This window comes from Akebia trifoliata, chromosome 5 (assembly GCF_017979445.1).
Source record: "Akebia trifoliata isolate Shusen 1 chromosome 5, ASM1797944v1, whole genome shotgun sequence".
NCBI classification, from domain to species: domain Eukaryota; kingdom Viridiplantae; phylum Streptophyta; class Magnoliopsida; order Ranunculales; family Lardizabalaceae; genus Akebia; species Akebia trifoliata.
This window is the reverse complement of record NC_141379.1, coordinates 26836356-26853477: the sequence shown is the minus strand read 5'-3', so window position 1 is coordinate 26853477 and position 17122 is coordinate 26836356. Positions and strand designations below refer to the sequence as shown.

At 35.4% G+C, this 17122-nt stretch overlaps 1 protein-coding gene, 1 long non-coding RNA gene and 1 pseudogene across 9 annotated transcripts; 1 reads left to right on the top strand and 2 right to left on the bottom strand.

The window, feature by feature from the left end:
* The first annotated feature begins 1395 nt into the window (after positions 1 to 1395).
* Positions 1396 to 8158, top strand: LOC147401860 (G-type lectin S-receptor-like serine/threonine-protein kinase At1g67520; annotated as a pseudogene). Its single transcript, XR_015178727.1, has 7 exons — positions 1396 to 2856; positions 5070 to 5174; positions 5269 to 5474; positions 6398 to 6608; positions 6998 to 7235; positions 7385 to 7535; positions 7686 to 8158. The product of XR_015178727.1 is annotated as a G-type lectin S-receptor-like serine/threonine-protein kinase At1g67520 (transcript).
* Positions 8159 to 8538: 380 nt separating this feature from the next.
* Positions 8539 to 12014, bottom strand: LOC147401859 (casein kinase 1-like protein HD16). Of its 7 annotated transcripts, none has more exons than XR_015178725.1 (8): positions 11111 to 11999; positions 10528 to 10821; positions 10285 to 10415; positions 10074 to 10199; positions 9640 to 9812; positions 9276 to 9373; positions 9048 to 9173; positions 8539 to 8748 (listed from the first exon to the last, which is right to left on the bottom strand). XR_015178725.1 is itself a non-coding variant. In XM_086443312.1 (8 exons), exons 1-4 carry the CDS (start codon positions 11310 to 11312, stop codon positions 10139 to 10141), a joined length of 387 nt encoding a protein of 128 aa, XP_086299438.1. In that variant the 5' UTR covers positions 11313 to 12014; the 3' UTR covers positions 8539 to 8748; positions 9048 to 9173; positions 9276 to 9373; positions 9640 to 9812; positions 10074 to 10138. The 7 variants fall into 7 exon arrangements, 5 of the variants coding, with proteins under 5 accessions (XP_086299438.1, XP_086299439.1, XP_086299435.1 ...); XR_015178724.1 differs by having other exon boundaries at positions 10285 to 10427; positions 11111 to 11989; XM_086443312.1 differs by having other exon boundaries at positions 10285 to 10382; positions 10528 to 10746; positions 11304 to 12014.
* Positions 12015 to 12142: 128 nt separating this feature from the next.
* LOC147401858 (uncharacterized) lies at positions 12143 to 15215 on the bottom strand. Its single transcript, XR_015178728.1, has 3 exons — positions 14814 to 15215; positions 13015 to 13261; positions 12143 to 12296 (listed from the first exon to the last, which is right to left on the bottom strand). It is a non-coding gene; the product is annotated as an uncharacterized LOC147401858 (long non-coding RNA).
* Between the last annotated feature and the right edge of the window lie 1907 nt (positions 15216 to 17122).

Genomic DNA, 17122 nt, shown 5'->3' with positions numbered 1-17122 from the left:
ATTTAATTTTTTTTAATATTTAATTTAGGGTGTAACAAGTAAAGTTGGTTTGTCAATAGTAATTTTTTTTTTTAAATATTTAACTTAGGATGTAACAAGTAAAGTTGGTATGTCAATAGTAATTTTTTTTTAAATATTTAACTTGGGATGTAATAAGTAAAGTTGGATTGTCAATAACAAGTTTTTTATTTTTTATTATATGAATAATAAATTAGAGACATGAATAATAATTTAGACGATTAGTAATTTATACGATGGCACCGTTTGAGATGGTCCAACACGACTCATTAATTAATTATTTTTGTGGAATAATCGTTCTTTGGGGGGTCATATGCATGAATAGGGCTGTCAACGGATACATATCCGATCGGATAGTGCTATATCCGAATTCGAATCCGAATTTTTTTAACGATATCCGAATTTGAATCCGAATCCGATCGGATATCACTAATGAATATTCGAATTCGTATCCGAATAAATTATCGGATATTCGATATTATCCGATTCGAATTCGAAATTTAATATTCGAAAATTATCCGAAATTATCCGAAATTTATATCTAAAAATATTCGAAATTTATATCCGAAATTATGGAAAGCTGCTTTCCAAGATCTGCAAGAGGGAGAGAGGGAGAGGGAGAATGAGTACCAGCAACGAGTCTAATCGGCGATGTCGTGACCGCGAGCGGTTGTCGACTTGTCGCCTGTCGGGCTGAGCCACTGAGAGAGATTCCAACGGTGAGGTGAGTGCCAGACTGCGAGGGGTTGAAATCATTGAACGGTTGAAATCTTGAAGACGATGAAGCCTGAAGGGCGATGGCTGAGTTACAAAATGGGTTCGAGAGTTCGGGTGTTCGACTTCGAAAGAGAGAGAGAGAGAGAGAGAGAGAGAGAGAGAGAGAGAGAGAGAGAGAGAGAGACTACATACCTGCATACTCGTCGGTCGGAGAAGGATCTCGCGACCCCGCAGGGTTGAAACCCCAACCTCGATTTTCTTCGAATGGTTCGTGTAGTTAGAGGATGAGAGAAGATAAAAAAGAAATAAAGTTTTATTGTAAAACAGGAATACACAGCATATGTATACATATATAAATATTTTGTTGTAAAACATGAATATAGAATACATATGTTATATCGGAGCGGATATTATCGAATCGGATATCGCACTATCCGAATTCGTATCCGAAATTCATTCGAATATTAAAATAACATTCGAATCCGAATCCGATATCCGAAATTTTCGGATAATATCCGATTTTTCGAATTCGAATTCAAATTCGGATTCGAATTTCGGCTATCCATTGACACCCTTATGCATGAATCACAAAACTGATCTTTTATTATGTATTCCGAAAAAGAAGATTATGATTATGTGCCCTTGACACGTCAGCCACGAACAAGAGCGTATATTTTTTCCGCGTAAGGTTATCTCATCTCTTCTTATTGTTCTGCAAAGGTATGTCCTGACTCCTGACCAAATCACTGATGACATTTTATAGATCTTATTTTTCTGCAAATATCTCCGGACTAAATAATGTCTATCTTCATCATCATCATCATCAGAAGAAGGCACCTCAGCATGAATGGTGCAATTCTCTTACTCATCTTCAGTTTCCATTGCTTTTCTCTCCAACGATCATCATCTCATGCCTCAGCAGCAAACTCCATCTCAAAAGGCCAACAACTAAGGGACTTAGAGAAATTAGTTTCTCCTAGCGGTATCTTCGAACTAGGATTCTATAGTCCCGGAAATTCCAAGAGCCACTACTTAGGGATCTGCTTCAGACGCCAAGATTTGCATCCTGCGCCAGTGTGGGTCGCCAATCGTAACACTCCAATCCCTGATTCAACTGGTGTTCTTACCATTGAAGTTGATGGAAGATTGAAAATCATTTATGGTGGAAGTGGGGTTAGCTCCATCTTCTTTATTTCTGAGGAATCATCATCAACTAATAGTAGCACAACTGCTACTTTATTAGATTCTGGCAATTTTGTTTTACAGAACCCAATTTTAATGGAACAGGAGTGCGGGTTTTGTGGCAGAGCTTCGATTATCCTACAGATACACTTCTCTCTGGGATGAAATTAGGCATGAATCTAAAGACTGGGCATACTTGGTCGCTTACTTCGTGGTTAAGCGACCAAGTTCCTGCTTCCGGGGCTTTTACTCTTGACATGGTTGACAACAATGGTACGACCCAATTGGTCATCTCCAGGCGATGGCCGGCTTATTTTATGAGTGGGGTCTCTCGTCCACCAGCGATTTACTGGAGGAGTGGCGTATGGAATGGGCGAGCATTCGAAAACTTACTTGGACTAACATCCAGCACGAATGGTTATTCCTTTCCCGACGGATACGATTTCAGCTTTGTTTCTAATAAAGATGACAAGTACTTCAATTATTCTTCTACGGTGGTTAATTATTCTTCTACGGTGGTTAATTATTCTTATAAGGGGGTTAGTAAGCCTTCAATTTTAATATTGGTGATGAGTTCGTTGGGGGAACTCCAGGTGTTTGAGCAGTCCTATTCTTCGTTTGCCAGATATCCTCCATTAATAAAATGTGAAACTGATAGGGATCAGACACCTGGATGTGTGGATCATGACCCATCGGAATGCAGGAGTGGTCACGAGCACTTCCAGCGAAGAAGAGGTGTTATGTTTGGTCCTGCTCGTGGTTATGGTAACTCAAGTCTGGGTCTCATTGATTGTGATACCCAGTGCAGGAGAGATTGTTCCTGTATCGCTTATGCTACCATTAACAATGACGGGACGGGATGCAAATTATGGAGTACTGGAGCAGGGCTTGATGGAAATAGAGATGGATCCATTATTTATATTCTTCCTTCGCGACAAGGTATGCCAATAAGAATCTTATAATTTATTTATTTGCATAAATGTTAAGGATAAAGGGTAAGGTTGGGGCCATTAAATTTACATAGGATTGAAGTAGCGCATAGCACAGAGGTGCATCCTTCCTCCATGGTACCTATGGTATTAGAAGATTGAAAAAAGTATACTTCTATCATATTTCATTTTCACATCGGTTGATGGGAAAACATTATTAACATTTTCATTCGTCTAAATATTTATTTAATTTATTTTTTATAACAAATATATAATTTATAGATAAATATAAATTAGAAGTAAATATATCTGTATTGACGAACCTAGTACATGTAGAGTTAGTATATATGATCCATTCAACATGCTTATAGAGCCCATACGAATATCATCTTGGATGATCCAACCTCACCATGACTTGTTCATATGTTGGAGATCATCTTCAAAAAAATATGATCCATTCTACATGCTTAACTTCATGGAAACTTGAGTAGAAGTGAAAGGTCTAGATTGTCCATCTAGATCATTATTTTAGGTACCTTTTTATATAATTAGTGTGGAATATTTGGCAATCTGCACCTCAAGTTCTACATATGAGCGGTTCAATTTCAGTCGTCTTCTATGTCGTTTGCACATGCATGATATTTGTCAAAGACCCTCTGATGCCTAACCCAAATTCTCAATGTGTTCAACATCTGAATTTCATCCAACCAAATAAGTAAATCTTTCCCCCTTTTATAGATTCTAGGAAAATTTACCAAAGCATGCATCGATTTCTTTCATTGATTTGTATCTCAAAAAAGCACGTGTATATTTGAGATGACTTTAGCTTTTTACCCTTAACAACCCATTCTCAAGGTATTGAGTTTTTTATTCAGTACCCTAATATTCTTCTTGGTCGTGCACATATCAACTTGATTTTGGGGGCCAACTAACTCCTTTCTTAAAACATCACATCTTTGGTAATAAGTGATCATTATCAAGGTTATCTTGAGATGTCGCCCTTTTTTAACCATTGTAATGATGGGGCCCTCTCTTTATTTGCTCAATTCAATACACATGCGAAACTCCATTTTTCTGCCAACTCTTCTTATAAGTAAGCTTGTTTTGCCAACCTTCTCCTTTTCTCATGTTCCTTGTTTCTTTCCTTTGCAACTTTTTCCTCCTTTACAGTGATTTTGATGTCCTTTGTCAGCTTCCTAGTTCCATGTTCCAAGGTAACTTGCATTTCTTTTATCATGATCAACCATTTTCTTATCATGGCTCTAAAAAAATTGAAAAACATTTAGAGTTCACCTTCGATGGGATGGTTACATAGCTGAAAATTGAGATAACGAAATTTTTATTTATGACGGCTACTTGAATCCTTGCCTAGCTTTTTGCATGTTCCCATTTCTTCAGAAGCTCCATTGTTTTTTTTATCCTTCCTTGGGTCAAATGGCCAGAAACTTTTGCCAAATTTCCTACAAACTCATTAATTGAACTAGAAAGGGGGCAAACACATCACCGCTATTGATATGGACTCTGCAAATAAGAGTGCACATAGCAAGGACATAAAGTGTAGATCAACTCATACATTTAAACTCAAATAATTTGTATGTATGAACTCCATTGGGTTAGTCATATGCACAACAAATTTCCCTAAGTAAAAAATTAGTTTTTTTCCTAAAATTATGTCTTATTGATAGGTAAAGAAGAAATATTAATAAGAAATTAGAGAATAGAAAGGGAGAGACCACGCTGGTCCACATGGTTATGACTTCTTTAAGACAGCTACTATTGATTTCCTCTATTTAAGTTGTCAAGATGTTTTCATAATTTATCAATATTGATTGTAATACTTCACATGATATTTACGTTTTCAACTTGATCCAAATATTAATTGATATTAAGGTTTAAAACTTTTAGTGAACCACAAAATAATGATGAAGGCATGATGTCCAGTCAGGACCAAACACACATGCAATTTGGAATCCCATGACTTTTTAAGAGGAAGATAAAAATGACATGTATGGAAATAGTAACAAAAATTTTGAAGGAACAATGCATTCCTCAATTAAAGATATTGCTCATGACAGTTAAATAGTGAAATATAATTCAGGTTTTTTATCACAGTATTTAGAAATTAGAACAAGGTTGTATACAAAGATGGTATATATAAGAAATGATTTTAAATTATTTAATGTGTGATTGTAAATAAGTATATGATTTTGTTCTTCTACACAGGGAAGAAATGGTGGATATGGTTCGTCATTATAATTGCAATTGCTTTGATAATGTCCCTTTTGGTCTTCCTAAGCTACTTGCGGTGGAAAAAGCTCAAACTAAAAGGTAAACTCCAATAATCAAATGATTAGTAAAGACTCTATGGAGGTACATTTGAGCTAAAAATCATTTTGTTCCCCTTGTTATTGTACCCAAACAGGAGAAATAGAGATGGAAGAAGAAAAGTTATTACTTGAATTAGGAACTCTACCTTCTAGCAAATTCAGTGACGCAAGTGTGCTCGGAAGACACTGAAAGAAGGGTCATGAGTTGATTCTATTCAATTTTGATAGCATAGTGGCTGCCACTGATAACTTCTCATCTACAAATAAGCTTGGAGAGGGTGGATTTGGACCAGTTTACAAGGTAAGTTTTTTAGATAGGGAAGTTGAATGATTTGTTATACTGACTACTACTATGCTAGTATGGGGTGATACTTGTTGTGCCTGGTTTTGGTAAACCTTGTGAACGAGGTTCGTTTTTTTTCTTTAATTTTTTGTTTATAATGCCGAGTATCCAACATCCCTTTGGGATGTGGACTACTCCTCACGGTTGCACACCCTGACCCCAAAAAGGTTTCCCATCGTTCAACAGGGTAAATTTTCTGATACTGCTTGAAAATGGAGAGTAAAAATGATGCTTCTGAATTCCCCACCATGTTAAAAAGACAGATAAATTAAAATAGAAAAAATTTACTCTTTGTTGACCTACATGCCAAAAACCACCTTGATCCATGATTTTCAATAAATTGATCTGAGTAAAGTACTCAAATACAATGGCTTAAAATTAACCAAGAAAAATGCTTGAACTCAATGTCCAAAAATCACAATCAAGCTGATATATGGTGCATTGGGCCATAAAAGGGTGGGCTGAACTTTCATGTGGTCAATGACTCAAAACAAATGCTACATTTAGTGTTTTGTATGTCTGCATATATTACAATGTGGATACTAGCTTGGCTTCAAAGTTAAACTCGGATGTGACAAACCAATCAAGCCACCACGATAATGATAACTTGAAGGAAGTTGTAGTCTCTCCATCAGGGAGATCACTGTCACACCTTTTTTGCAGCTCCTTAACATATCAAGTGTACCATTCAAGCTAAGGTGAAAACGTACAATTCATTTTTGGTGGTTAACTCGAAATCCATTTCTAAAATCCGCACTTACTAGAATCAAACATGGTTAATTAGATTATAATTTATATCCACTATGAAAATTTTCTCGAATACGTAGTTGTTTCCTTAACAGTTGACGAGTAAAATTACATAGAGATTATTATTATTTCAGGGAAATTTACAAGGGGGACAAGAAATAGCAGTGAAAGCACTTTCAAGAGGTTCAGGACAAGTATTAAGGGAGTTTAAAAATGAGATTGTTCTAATTGCAAAACTCCAACACACGAATCTTGTTAGGCTTTTGGGTTGCTGCATTAAAGGAGAAGAAAAGATGTTAATATACGAGTACATGCCTAACAAAAGCTTGGACTCCTTCCTCTTTGGTTTGTTATACTTTCTATCATATCTATTAATTCATTTTCTTTTACTTCCTAATTTATCTATAAATCATGATTATTTTTTATAGTGCCAAGTTTATTAAATATATGATTTGACTGAATATTTGCTTTATAACAACAAAATAGGATTAACTTTATTGATCAAATAACTAGGTTGAGGTACATAAAATGATGATGATGGCGCTAAATACATTACAAGAAATGCAATGATTTTGATTGGTTGAGATCTCTCTAATGACTTTGCATACAAAAGTCAATAATGGCAATAGCTTATCCCTTGATCCATTTCTTTAATTTTCTCTCTTTTGGACATGCATCAGGTATACTGAAAATCCAACATAGTATGTACATGTGCAAATTTTGCTTTGTTGCAGATTCCACTGGAAGACAATTATTAGATTGGAGAAAGCGCATCAACATCATTGAAGGGATTGCTCAAGGGCTTCTTTATCTTCATAAATATTCTAGATTGAGGGTGATCCATAGAGATTTAAAAGCCAGTAATATTTTATTAGATGATGAGATGAACCCAAAAATATCAGATTTTGGCATGGCAAGAATTTTTGGATTGAGAGAATCTGAAGCAAATACTAACAGAATTGTTGGGACATAGTAAGCAAACTGCAATTGTCCATTTACATGCAAACGTCACGTACTTTTCAATACTAACACGAATGTCTGTTTTTTGCACACACAAGCTAGCACAAACATGTATATGTTGCTTTCTAATACTAACATGTTTCATTAATGGTTGGGTCCGGTGGTTATATGTCTCCTGAGTATGCAATGCAAGGTATTTTCTCTGTAAAGTCGGATGTGTTTAGCTTTGGAGTGCTATTGCTTGAGATTGTGAGTGGCAAAAGGAACACTGGCTTCAGTAATTCAGAATATCATCTCAATCTCATAGGATATGTAAGTTGTTAGTATAAAACCTATTTTGTTGTTATATATATATATATATATATATATATATATATATATATATATATATATATATATTTTTTTTTTTTTTTTATGTTTGAATTTTAGTTGATACAATAATTAAAATTGTACTTGTTCCAGGCATGGGAGTTGTGGCAAAAAGGTGCAGCTGTTGAGCTGGTGGATTCGGTGTTGGACACATCTTGTCCTAAAGAAAAAATGTTGAGATACATTCATGTCGGTTTCTTGTGCATACAAGAGAGTGCAGTGGATAGACCCACTACGTCAGATATTGTTTCTATGTTTGCTAATGAAACCATGCTTTTGCCTATTCCGAAACAGCCAGCATTTTCTTTCGGGAGAAGTGTGGCAGAGGGTAATTTAATTGAAGGCAGGCCAGAAAATTGTACTCTAAATGGTCTTACTATTTCTGTGATGGAGGCACGGTAGTGGTATGGCTTTCCTTGAAAATGAATTGCAAACAATAGTTGTGTAAAGAAATATTTGTTTGTGTAATAGAGTTGTTACACGTATTTGTATTTGATAATGGCGCGGTGCCTAGTAAGTAGTGTTTTTTTAGTGCAAAGAGATTATGGACCGCTGTTGTGGACCTATTTATCTTCTTTTTTTGGGATGCCATTGTAATCGTGGCCTTTTGGTGTTAAGTAAGACAGAATCGGACTAGTCATCAAACCGCTGTCTGATGCATGCACACTCCTCCACACTATGTGAAAAAGGCCCATATTTGACGGTCTTAGCCCGTCAAATTTTGAGAAATTTGACGGACCCTCCTGTCAAATATTCTCTTGTAGAATTTTTTTTTTGACGGCCCTGGACTATCAAATTATTAGAGAATGGGCTTAAAAAAAAAACAAAAAAAATCCATAGAGTATGACCGTCAAATTTGGAGGTTTAACTAACAATAGCACAGTCCTCTAATTCACCAATCACAATGAACGAAATAATAATTAAAAAAATCATAAAAAGAAAAATCATAAAACAAGCTTCAAATTAAACTAAATAACCCAAAATTAATATACATATAAACCTCTTTGTTAAGATCGAAAATTCTGCCGAAGCTACAGATAACTGACAATAAAGTAGTAATTAGCTGCAAGCACGAAGGTTAAGAGTACTTATTAGCGTAGATGATTCCTGGTATGTATCCAAAAATCGTAAGCACGTGGCAGATCCAGAACTCCACCTGCGATCACAACCATCATAGAAAAGAAAAGTTTCAAATTTTCTATTGGTTTTTAAATCGCTCAATCCATCGGTGTGGCGTATGTACAGAGAGAAAGATTGAGATCTCTTCACTCAGACAAAAGTGAAGTAAATTCAACTTGTTTACTCAGTCAAAAATACCACCATATCAGACAGAAACAAAGAGAAAATTTTATTGTTTGTTAAATAAAAATAAAAGCAGAGAAAAGGAAAGAAACTATACAGATTTGGAACAGAGAGATCAGATCAAAAGATAGAAAAAGACGAAAAGTTACTAACCTTGCAACCGAACTTTAAAAAAACTCCAAGAGGAGGTAGGATGATCGCCAATAGTATGTCTATACAGGTAAGGGTCTGTTCGTCGGCCATCTTTAAACTTCTTTCAAGCTATTTACACAAAGATTACTAAGAGACAGAGAGAGATTTTAGCAACAGAGGCGAAGCAAAGATTATCTAAAATTCTAAATTGAAACGGCACTTATATCGTTGGGCATTTTTTAATTATACCACGTGGTGAGCTGAGACTGGTAGATACTCCACGTGTCATCTTCAAAGTCCACCTTACTTAATTCGTCTAACATCAAATTCTTATTGTCGACCATATCCTGCAAGCGCGAAGGTTAAGAGTACTAATTAGCTGCCATTATGATAACAAGTGATGATCTATGGATCCTATGCTCAATGATCTATGCACAAGTTTCATGCTAAAACTTTGGTGAGGCATTATAGTTATATTAGGCCCCAACAAACTCATCACAGTCGAATAAAAACTGAATGTATACGTGTTGTTTTGGAGTGGGACTTGTTCACAAATAAAATCTATAATTGAAGGTAATCTTGTATGCTTGGCCTCTACAAGATTTAATTGTACCTCAGCGACAAGTAGCATTGGATTCACAGGAATGTCATATGATTTGTTGACTGAATTTGATTCATGATGTTGATTCTGCATTGGTAGGTGCATGGAAATAGCATTATTTCCATGATTGTCAAGTTCGTGTTGGTTGTTGCGACCATGGTGGAGAAGGTGCCACTATGTGAAAACTGAAAATTTTAACAAGAAAATTCGATGGGCCAAAGCCCACTAATTTTAGAAAGTGAAATTTGATGGCTATAGCTTTTGAAATTTTTGATGATCCCCAATTCAACAGTTTAGAGCCATCAAATTTCTCCCATCATGAACTATCCTCCCCAAACCAAGGGGATTTGAAAACAATACAAATGTGATTGTCGCATCAATGAGAAGTAGGAGGTTCTATTAGACAATTGCCTTAGGTTTGAAAGAAGGTCAAAGCAAGTACTCACTTCGTGAAAAAAATGGGGTGAGAGTTCATAAACTTGGGCATTGAAACCAGTACTTGCATCCATAATCAAAGCCCATAGATTTCAATGTGTTGGGCAAACTTCCCATCAGCTACATTATAGTGATACCTACAACATGAGAACGATACATGAAGTTTTTGCCTTCTTTATATCACCTAAATAGAGGATAATGTGTCATTCAAGGCAAATATACCTTTGCTTCATAGGCCGGTGGGCATTGTATACACTAACCCATTGTGTTGCGGGCATCCCCATCCGGACCTTCTTTCTTGGTTGTTCGTCTTCCTCTGCCTACATCATCAACCGACCTCACTTATGAACAACCTAGCATATAAGCTTGATAAAAGGTAATCACAAATTAGCAACCTAAACTGATTTTCCAAAAGACTATGGTAACCAACTAGAAAAATATAAGAGAGAAAAGTTAAAAAGTTACCTTCTGAGCACCATCTATATTAATTGGCCTGATATCTGGATTTGGGCCTATGATTCCATCAAAGAGGGAAATATATTTAGCATAGTTAGGTTCCTCATCAAATATCAAGTTCACCGCATATTCAACAAACTGTCTCAATGGCATTGGGCAGAAGCAACACAGCGTCTCCCGAGATGTCGTCATCTTCTTTTTGCATGCAAGGAAACCTTTATTTTCTCCCTGAGAGAAGAAGGTAAGCATGGCATGAACATCTGATAAAACTTGGAAAGGCCCAATATCTTCCAGTTGAATTACCTGTTAATATATAATAACAATGACTCAGTTTTTTTAGGTTGTGAAAATAAACATGAGCACAAAGCAAAAGCATAAGCAATAGCTAATGCCATAAAAAGATGAGCGAGCAGAAAGGTTTCTATTGCCCCCAATAGGTCAAGGTATGATGAAGAAATAACCAAGTCATATAAAAGAGAAATACACCATCTCAAGAAAATTTGATTGGGATATGACACTTAGAAACAGTTCTGTATCAAAAGAATAAAGAAAGTAACATAATCAATAGCCAAGAAAGAAAATTAGAAGTTACCGGAGTGCTTGAGCTATAAAATTGCTGACGACACGCCCATCATCAATATTCATGCGTGGCCCATACGTATTGAAGATTCGAGCAATGCGTATTTTCGTTACAGGGTCCAACCAAATATTGAGAGAAGTGAGTGTATTATATTGAAGATCACTATAGACACCACAGAAGTAGCAAATAATAAATGTTATGTTACCAATGCCATGCTGCCTATGATAATCAAACATCAAAGTTTCAGCTACACGCTTCCCCTCATCATAGCAACTCCTAACTCTTGCAACACATCATAATATCCTTCAATGTCAAGACAACACATCATTATACCTGAAATTTGATCATTTCTGTCAAAATTTACTGTTCACCTAGATATTTCATGAATTAATAGTGATTGCCATTGAAATGTATACAAAAATAAACTATCAGCTAAATTTGATATTGGCCCTTGTGGAAGTGGAAATAGTTCAGTATATTTTGTGGAAATATGTCGAAATTCAATATTATGATCCTTATAAATGGGTGAAGTAACATGTCAACAACATTATCAAAATTGGATGATACACTACACAGGCACAAAGATACTTGCAAAAGACATAAATTTACATTTATCATAAAAGTGGTAAAGGAAGGCAGAATTCACCACACCATGCAAAAAATTAAATAAAATAAAAAATAAAAACAAATAGTCTACTGCAAGTAAGAATCAATATTGCGGCAAAAGATGTATGCACTGACAGAGCTGTGAAATAGAATCATGTGGCTTAAATTTGGAAACTAGAGAGGGTTAGCATTTCGTGTACAAGAGAAAATACATAAATGCGTGCCTTTACAGCATTATATTTGCAGATAAGAAGAATGTAAAGGTAATTATCATAATTACAGTTGTTATCGGAATAGTAGTTATCATTGTCAGTGTTGGAGTATGCACATACTTTTATTGTAAGAGGTGGAGGACTAAACAGAGAAGCAATAAAACAAGTGCACAAGAGATAACCAAGCAATACATCTACGAACAAAGCTAAAAAATTGGGACATACAAAAAGTGCAGATACAGCACGACCACTACGAAGTTGCTATGCTCGCTGCATAATGATGCATAGTGCTTCAGGTGTTGCCAGTCCACGTGCATTAGATGGCAAGTCCACTCTCTATTGATCTCCAATATTGGTTGGTGAAGGAGATGCTTGATTCCCTGCATCAATCAAATAAAAAAAATATATATATATATATATATATATATATATATATATATAGGGTCAGGTTCAAGGGCTATATGAGAAAACATATGAGAAAACTTTCGCTTTTAATAAAATTTTAAAATATGAGTTAGAAATTTTGGATTGAGCTGATTTTTTGTGAGGATGATCTCTATGATGGGAAGATCATCCAAAAAAAAAAATCAGCCCAATCTGAAACTTCTAACCCCATTAAAAGTGATTTAGAATGTGGACCGTTGATTTTTTTATCACTTTTTATCACTAATTTGTAAATCACTTTTGATGGATTTAGAAGTTTCTGATTGAGCTGATTTTTTGTGAGGATGATCTTCTCATCATAGTGACCATCCTTGCAAAAAATCAGCTCAATCCAAAACCTCTAACCCTTATTTTGAAAAACGAAAGTTTTCTCATATGTTTTCTCATATGGCCCTTGAACCTGACCCATATATATATATAAAAGAAAAGAAAAAGAGGATTATGTTAAGCAACAGATAAGTAGAAGTGATTCAGTCAGCCAGGGCAGACTGTCGCCCCTAGGTCAAGATGATTGGATGGTCATCGGGACTCAACACACAAATCTCTCAAAGGCCATTCAACATTCTTGACTCTATGGAGGACATGTTCCCGAGTCTAACAGCAACATCTTTCTCTTATTAGAAGTTAGTTCGGTAACATGTTTGAAGTTATTACCATCGACTGATAAAACCAGCTCCATGCGGTTTATGAACTCGAAAAGTGTGTTCAAAGAATCAGGAATGGGCTGAATTAAAGAAAAAGAAGCCACGAAAATTTTCAATAGAAGCAATTAAAAGGTTGGGTTGGAAATATCTAAGAAGTCCTTTGTGTGGGGCTGCAGTTTCACATATGTTCCCTTTGGGAGAGTCGCATTTTTAACTCGCACAGTGTCTCCCTCTCGTAAGAGCATGTTTTCCATCATCTATATACAGCACAATTGAAATATAAAAAAAATGTTAGTTTCACTAACCCTTGCATAATCAAGGTGAGTACTCAAACAACACAATATGGAAAACAAAACAATTGACACCAAAAGGCATTTTAGTTGAAAGTAGAGGTGTTTCTCCACCCAAGTGGGGCATGTCATCAGTTTGAAAACAGGGAGATAAATCACCAAAAAATTCAAGTTTTGTTAGAACTTGCTGTATTTCCCAAACCCATAGGACCCAACTACGAACTGGTTCACTTTGTACTGATTCACGGTTTGGTTTGACATTTTGAAGAAAGAGTGAAAAAAGCAATGATGTAAGGTTTGAAGATAGGATTTTAGGCGTCAAATAAGATCCACAGGTTCCCTACTCACTTTACATATGGAACAAAAATCAATGGAGGTAATGAATCATACATGTCTAGAATATATGAACTTAATTGTGTTAATATATTCATTCGAGATGTAGCCTACACAAAGTCTAGAATATATTCTAGTGAGTCAAGTAGCACTGGTTAAACATTTTATATGAGAAGGTCAAATTGTACTTGCAACCCATAGTTCCAAGTAAAGATATGATGCAGAATTGCACAATCCTACAAATATATTCCAGTGAAACATTTGAATGGCAATATATAACCTTCAGAAACAGAAGAATTCTAAATTACACTAAGGCCAATAGAGAAATAATGATGATGTTGGCAATAATAATAACACATAAAACTATTGTTATTATAGGTAGTAAGGAACTTCAAGTACTTTACCTCTATAGGTAGATTGGCTAGGAATAGATTAATGGCACCAGGATTATAAATTTCAAAAGAAATAATAAGTTGAAGATCGATTCATATACTAATTTCTCTTATGGGACATGTCCAACATGGACAACACAAGTTGGATTAGTAATTGAGGAGAGTTTGATAGGATTCGATAGTATTTGGGAGTGAGATTCCTGTATTTCGATGAAACTTAGAGGGCTGTGGTTTTGGATTTCTCATGTGGTAATCCATTTGAGCAAAACAACCTCCTTAGTAAGGCTCACAATCTTACTATGTTAGTAAGAAAATGGTTTTACAAAAAACTAAATAAACTACAACTGACAATAAACAGAATAAAGGGCACTATGTGAAAAAGACTCATTTTTGACGATCTTAGCCCGTCAAATTTCTCAAAATTTAATGGACCCTCCCGTCAAATATGCCCGTCAAATATTCTCTTGTAGAATTTTTTTTTTTGACGGCCCTGGACTATCAAATTATTGGAGAATGGACTTCAAAAAAACAAAAACAAAAAATCCATAGAGTATGATCGTCAAATTTAGAAGTTTAACAAACAATAGCACGGTCCTTTAATTCACCAATCACAATGAACGAAATAATATAAAAAAAAAATAGAAAAAGAAAAAACAAAAGAAAAATCATAAAACAAGCTCCAAATTAAATTAAATAACCCAGAATTAATATACATGTAAACCTCTTTGTTAAGATCGAAAATTCTGTTGAAGCTACAAATAACTTTGCAGCAAGAACCACCCTAATATAAGAACCTTGAAGCGCATCAACTTTGTATGGTAACTTCTGTATGTGCGCATTCCCAGTACCGAGTTGATAGTTTGCACCACTTCCCCAACTGAAGACCTCCGAAGAAACTGAAAACATAAGTGATCACTCATGATATCAACTAACCCATCTATGGAAGCCACAATAACAAAATGAACCTCAGAAGTTAAACATATAGTCAAATTGTGATAACAAACTTGAATTACGCTCATTTCCAACGACCTGCAACACAGGCCCGCAGAGGAGATCAACAGGGGTTCAAATTGAACTGAACACTGCTGAACAATTGCAATATCCAAACTTGGTTATTGTGAGTGATACTGGTATAAGCTACAAAAGAAGAGTTTTTATTATGTCCAAGCTACAACTCATTCGACAAATAAGCACAGTTTGACAGTAATAAACTAAATTTCAGGGCAATTCTAGCAAGGGAAGTGGGTCCAGACATGATTTGGAGAACTTGAGGTGGATTTTTTTTTCGGGCACACAATTTTTGTAGAGGCTGATAGAGCAATCCATTGCTATACTTTGTTTTCGTTGTAGTGACACTCAATAAGATTTGAAATCTTACTAAGTTAGTAAGGTTAGCCTGATTTTTTTTCAGTTTACCACCCTAGTGCTTCATATCAAATGAAGCTTTTACTCAAACTTTTGAGTCATGGCTGGAGATGCTCTTACATTGGACAAGTTAGCCTGATTGCCAAATTCCAGCTCATCATGGGCTGGTTTTTGGTAGTGTTACTTGTCCCGTGTAGTGGTGGACTGGTAACTACCAGAAGTGGGTCCCACAGACGCAACATGCAAACTTACCGCAGTGACATATCCCAGGGGATGGTCCCAACAGCACGTGATCACTGCCCATTTAAAAGATTATACACAAACATCCCTCGTGTGTATATCAAAATGTCGTACATAAAAGAACCAATTAGAAACTGCCACCTATGACCATCATGACAATATTCATGGTCACGAGCCCATATCAACTGCTCTTTATAAAATATCAAAAACCTAAATTACCAACATACCCTTTTATTACAATATGGATATTGGGAAAGAATATGAAAGTAAATATTAAAAGGAGATAAGATGGACCCTCAAGGCTTGAGCAAATGTGATTTTCTCTAAAATTGATTTTGATAAAAATATAGGAGTGATAAAACGATTATCAATAAATCGTTTTCAAGATACAATGAAGCCTAGATCTGTGTTGTTGAGTTTTGTGATCACTACTTGAACACCCAAAATAGAAGAATTGAAAACATGGGGCGTCTCTACTCTCTACTACATGGCCCACAGAAACGCATTTATTTATTATTATTATTATTATTATTATTATTATTATTCTTGATTCTTTTTATTCAAAGTCAAATAAAAGATTAGCCGCCTCGTTGGTCACTTTCATTTTCTTTATTCTATTTTAAAACAGTTTTCTAATAAAACTGTTTTGTCCATTATGGATAAGAACAGTGTTAGTTTCAACTATGAGATTGTTGCTTGAAGTTTGACCCTATTTAAATGAGTAATTATTATAAGAAAATATGGGGTGGCTTACACAAGTGAAAAGGCTTTATGGACCCTCATGTTTCATGATTTTCCATCAACTAGTCATGGAGGGAAAACTTTTTATTTTAAGTACTAGATGGGTAGTACTCATTAGTTGGCTCTCATTTCTTTACTCTTCAGCAATGTCATGATACCATAGATGAGAGAAAAAAAAGATACATCCTTATTGTTGGGGATATTGGGTGTTCTAAGAATGCTTCACAAAAAAGTTAGGCTTCTTTGGATTATGGTTTCTAAATATAAATTATATATATATAGTTAGTCTATATTTACTCTCTATTCTTACTTTCATTTTCTAGGGTCCACGTAAATAATGTATTGGACGATCCCACAGCATAATGAATTTATAAGTCTCAGTGTATCCTTTTGGGTTGCCTTGGATCCTAACCAATACACCCCCACACACATACCACTCATTCATTTTATGACCTAGCTAGCCATGTCTATTAGCATAATGGACCATTGCATTTGAATCGACACAATTCCTTTCTTTGTGCTTGGTTTTATTCAAGAAATTTAGTCCAAATCATCACATTGTTTAAGGCTTGATTGCACATTGGACAAGTGAGACTGAATCAATCCAACACATACTAATGGTCAATTAATCAATCAATATCGGTATGGGATTTTGACAAATAGAAAATGTCCCTCAGCTTTGCAATGCCAAGAATGCATCTCATTTGGATTGTTCAAGCGCACTAAACATAGACAAACAAATGCCCGATTGCGATGC

Coding starts and splice junctions, on each gene's coding strand:
- LOC147401859 (XM_086443309.1), bottom strand. CDS start 10,767: ATGCTTACCTTCTTCTCTCAGGGAGAAAATAAAGGTTTCCTTGCATGC. Junction 10,383..10,527: donor ATATAGATGGTGCTCAGAAG/GTAACTTTTTAA, acceptor TTGATGATGTAG/GCAGAGGAAGACGAACAACC. Junction 10,200..10,284: donor CACCGGCCTATGAAGCAAAG/GTATATTTGCCT, acceptor CTCATGTTGTAG/GTATCACTATAATGTAGCTG.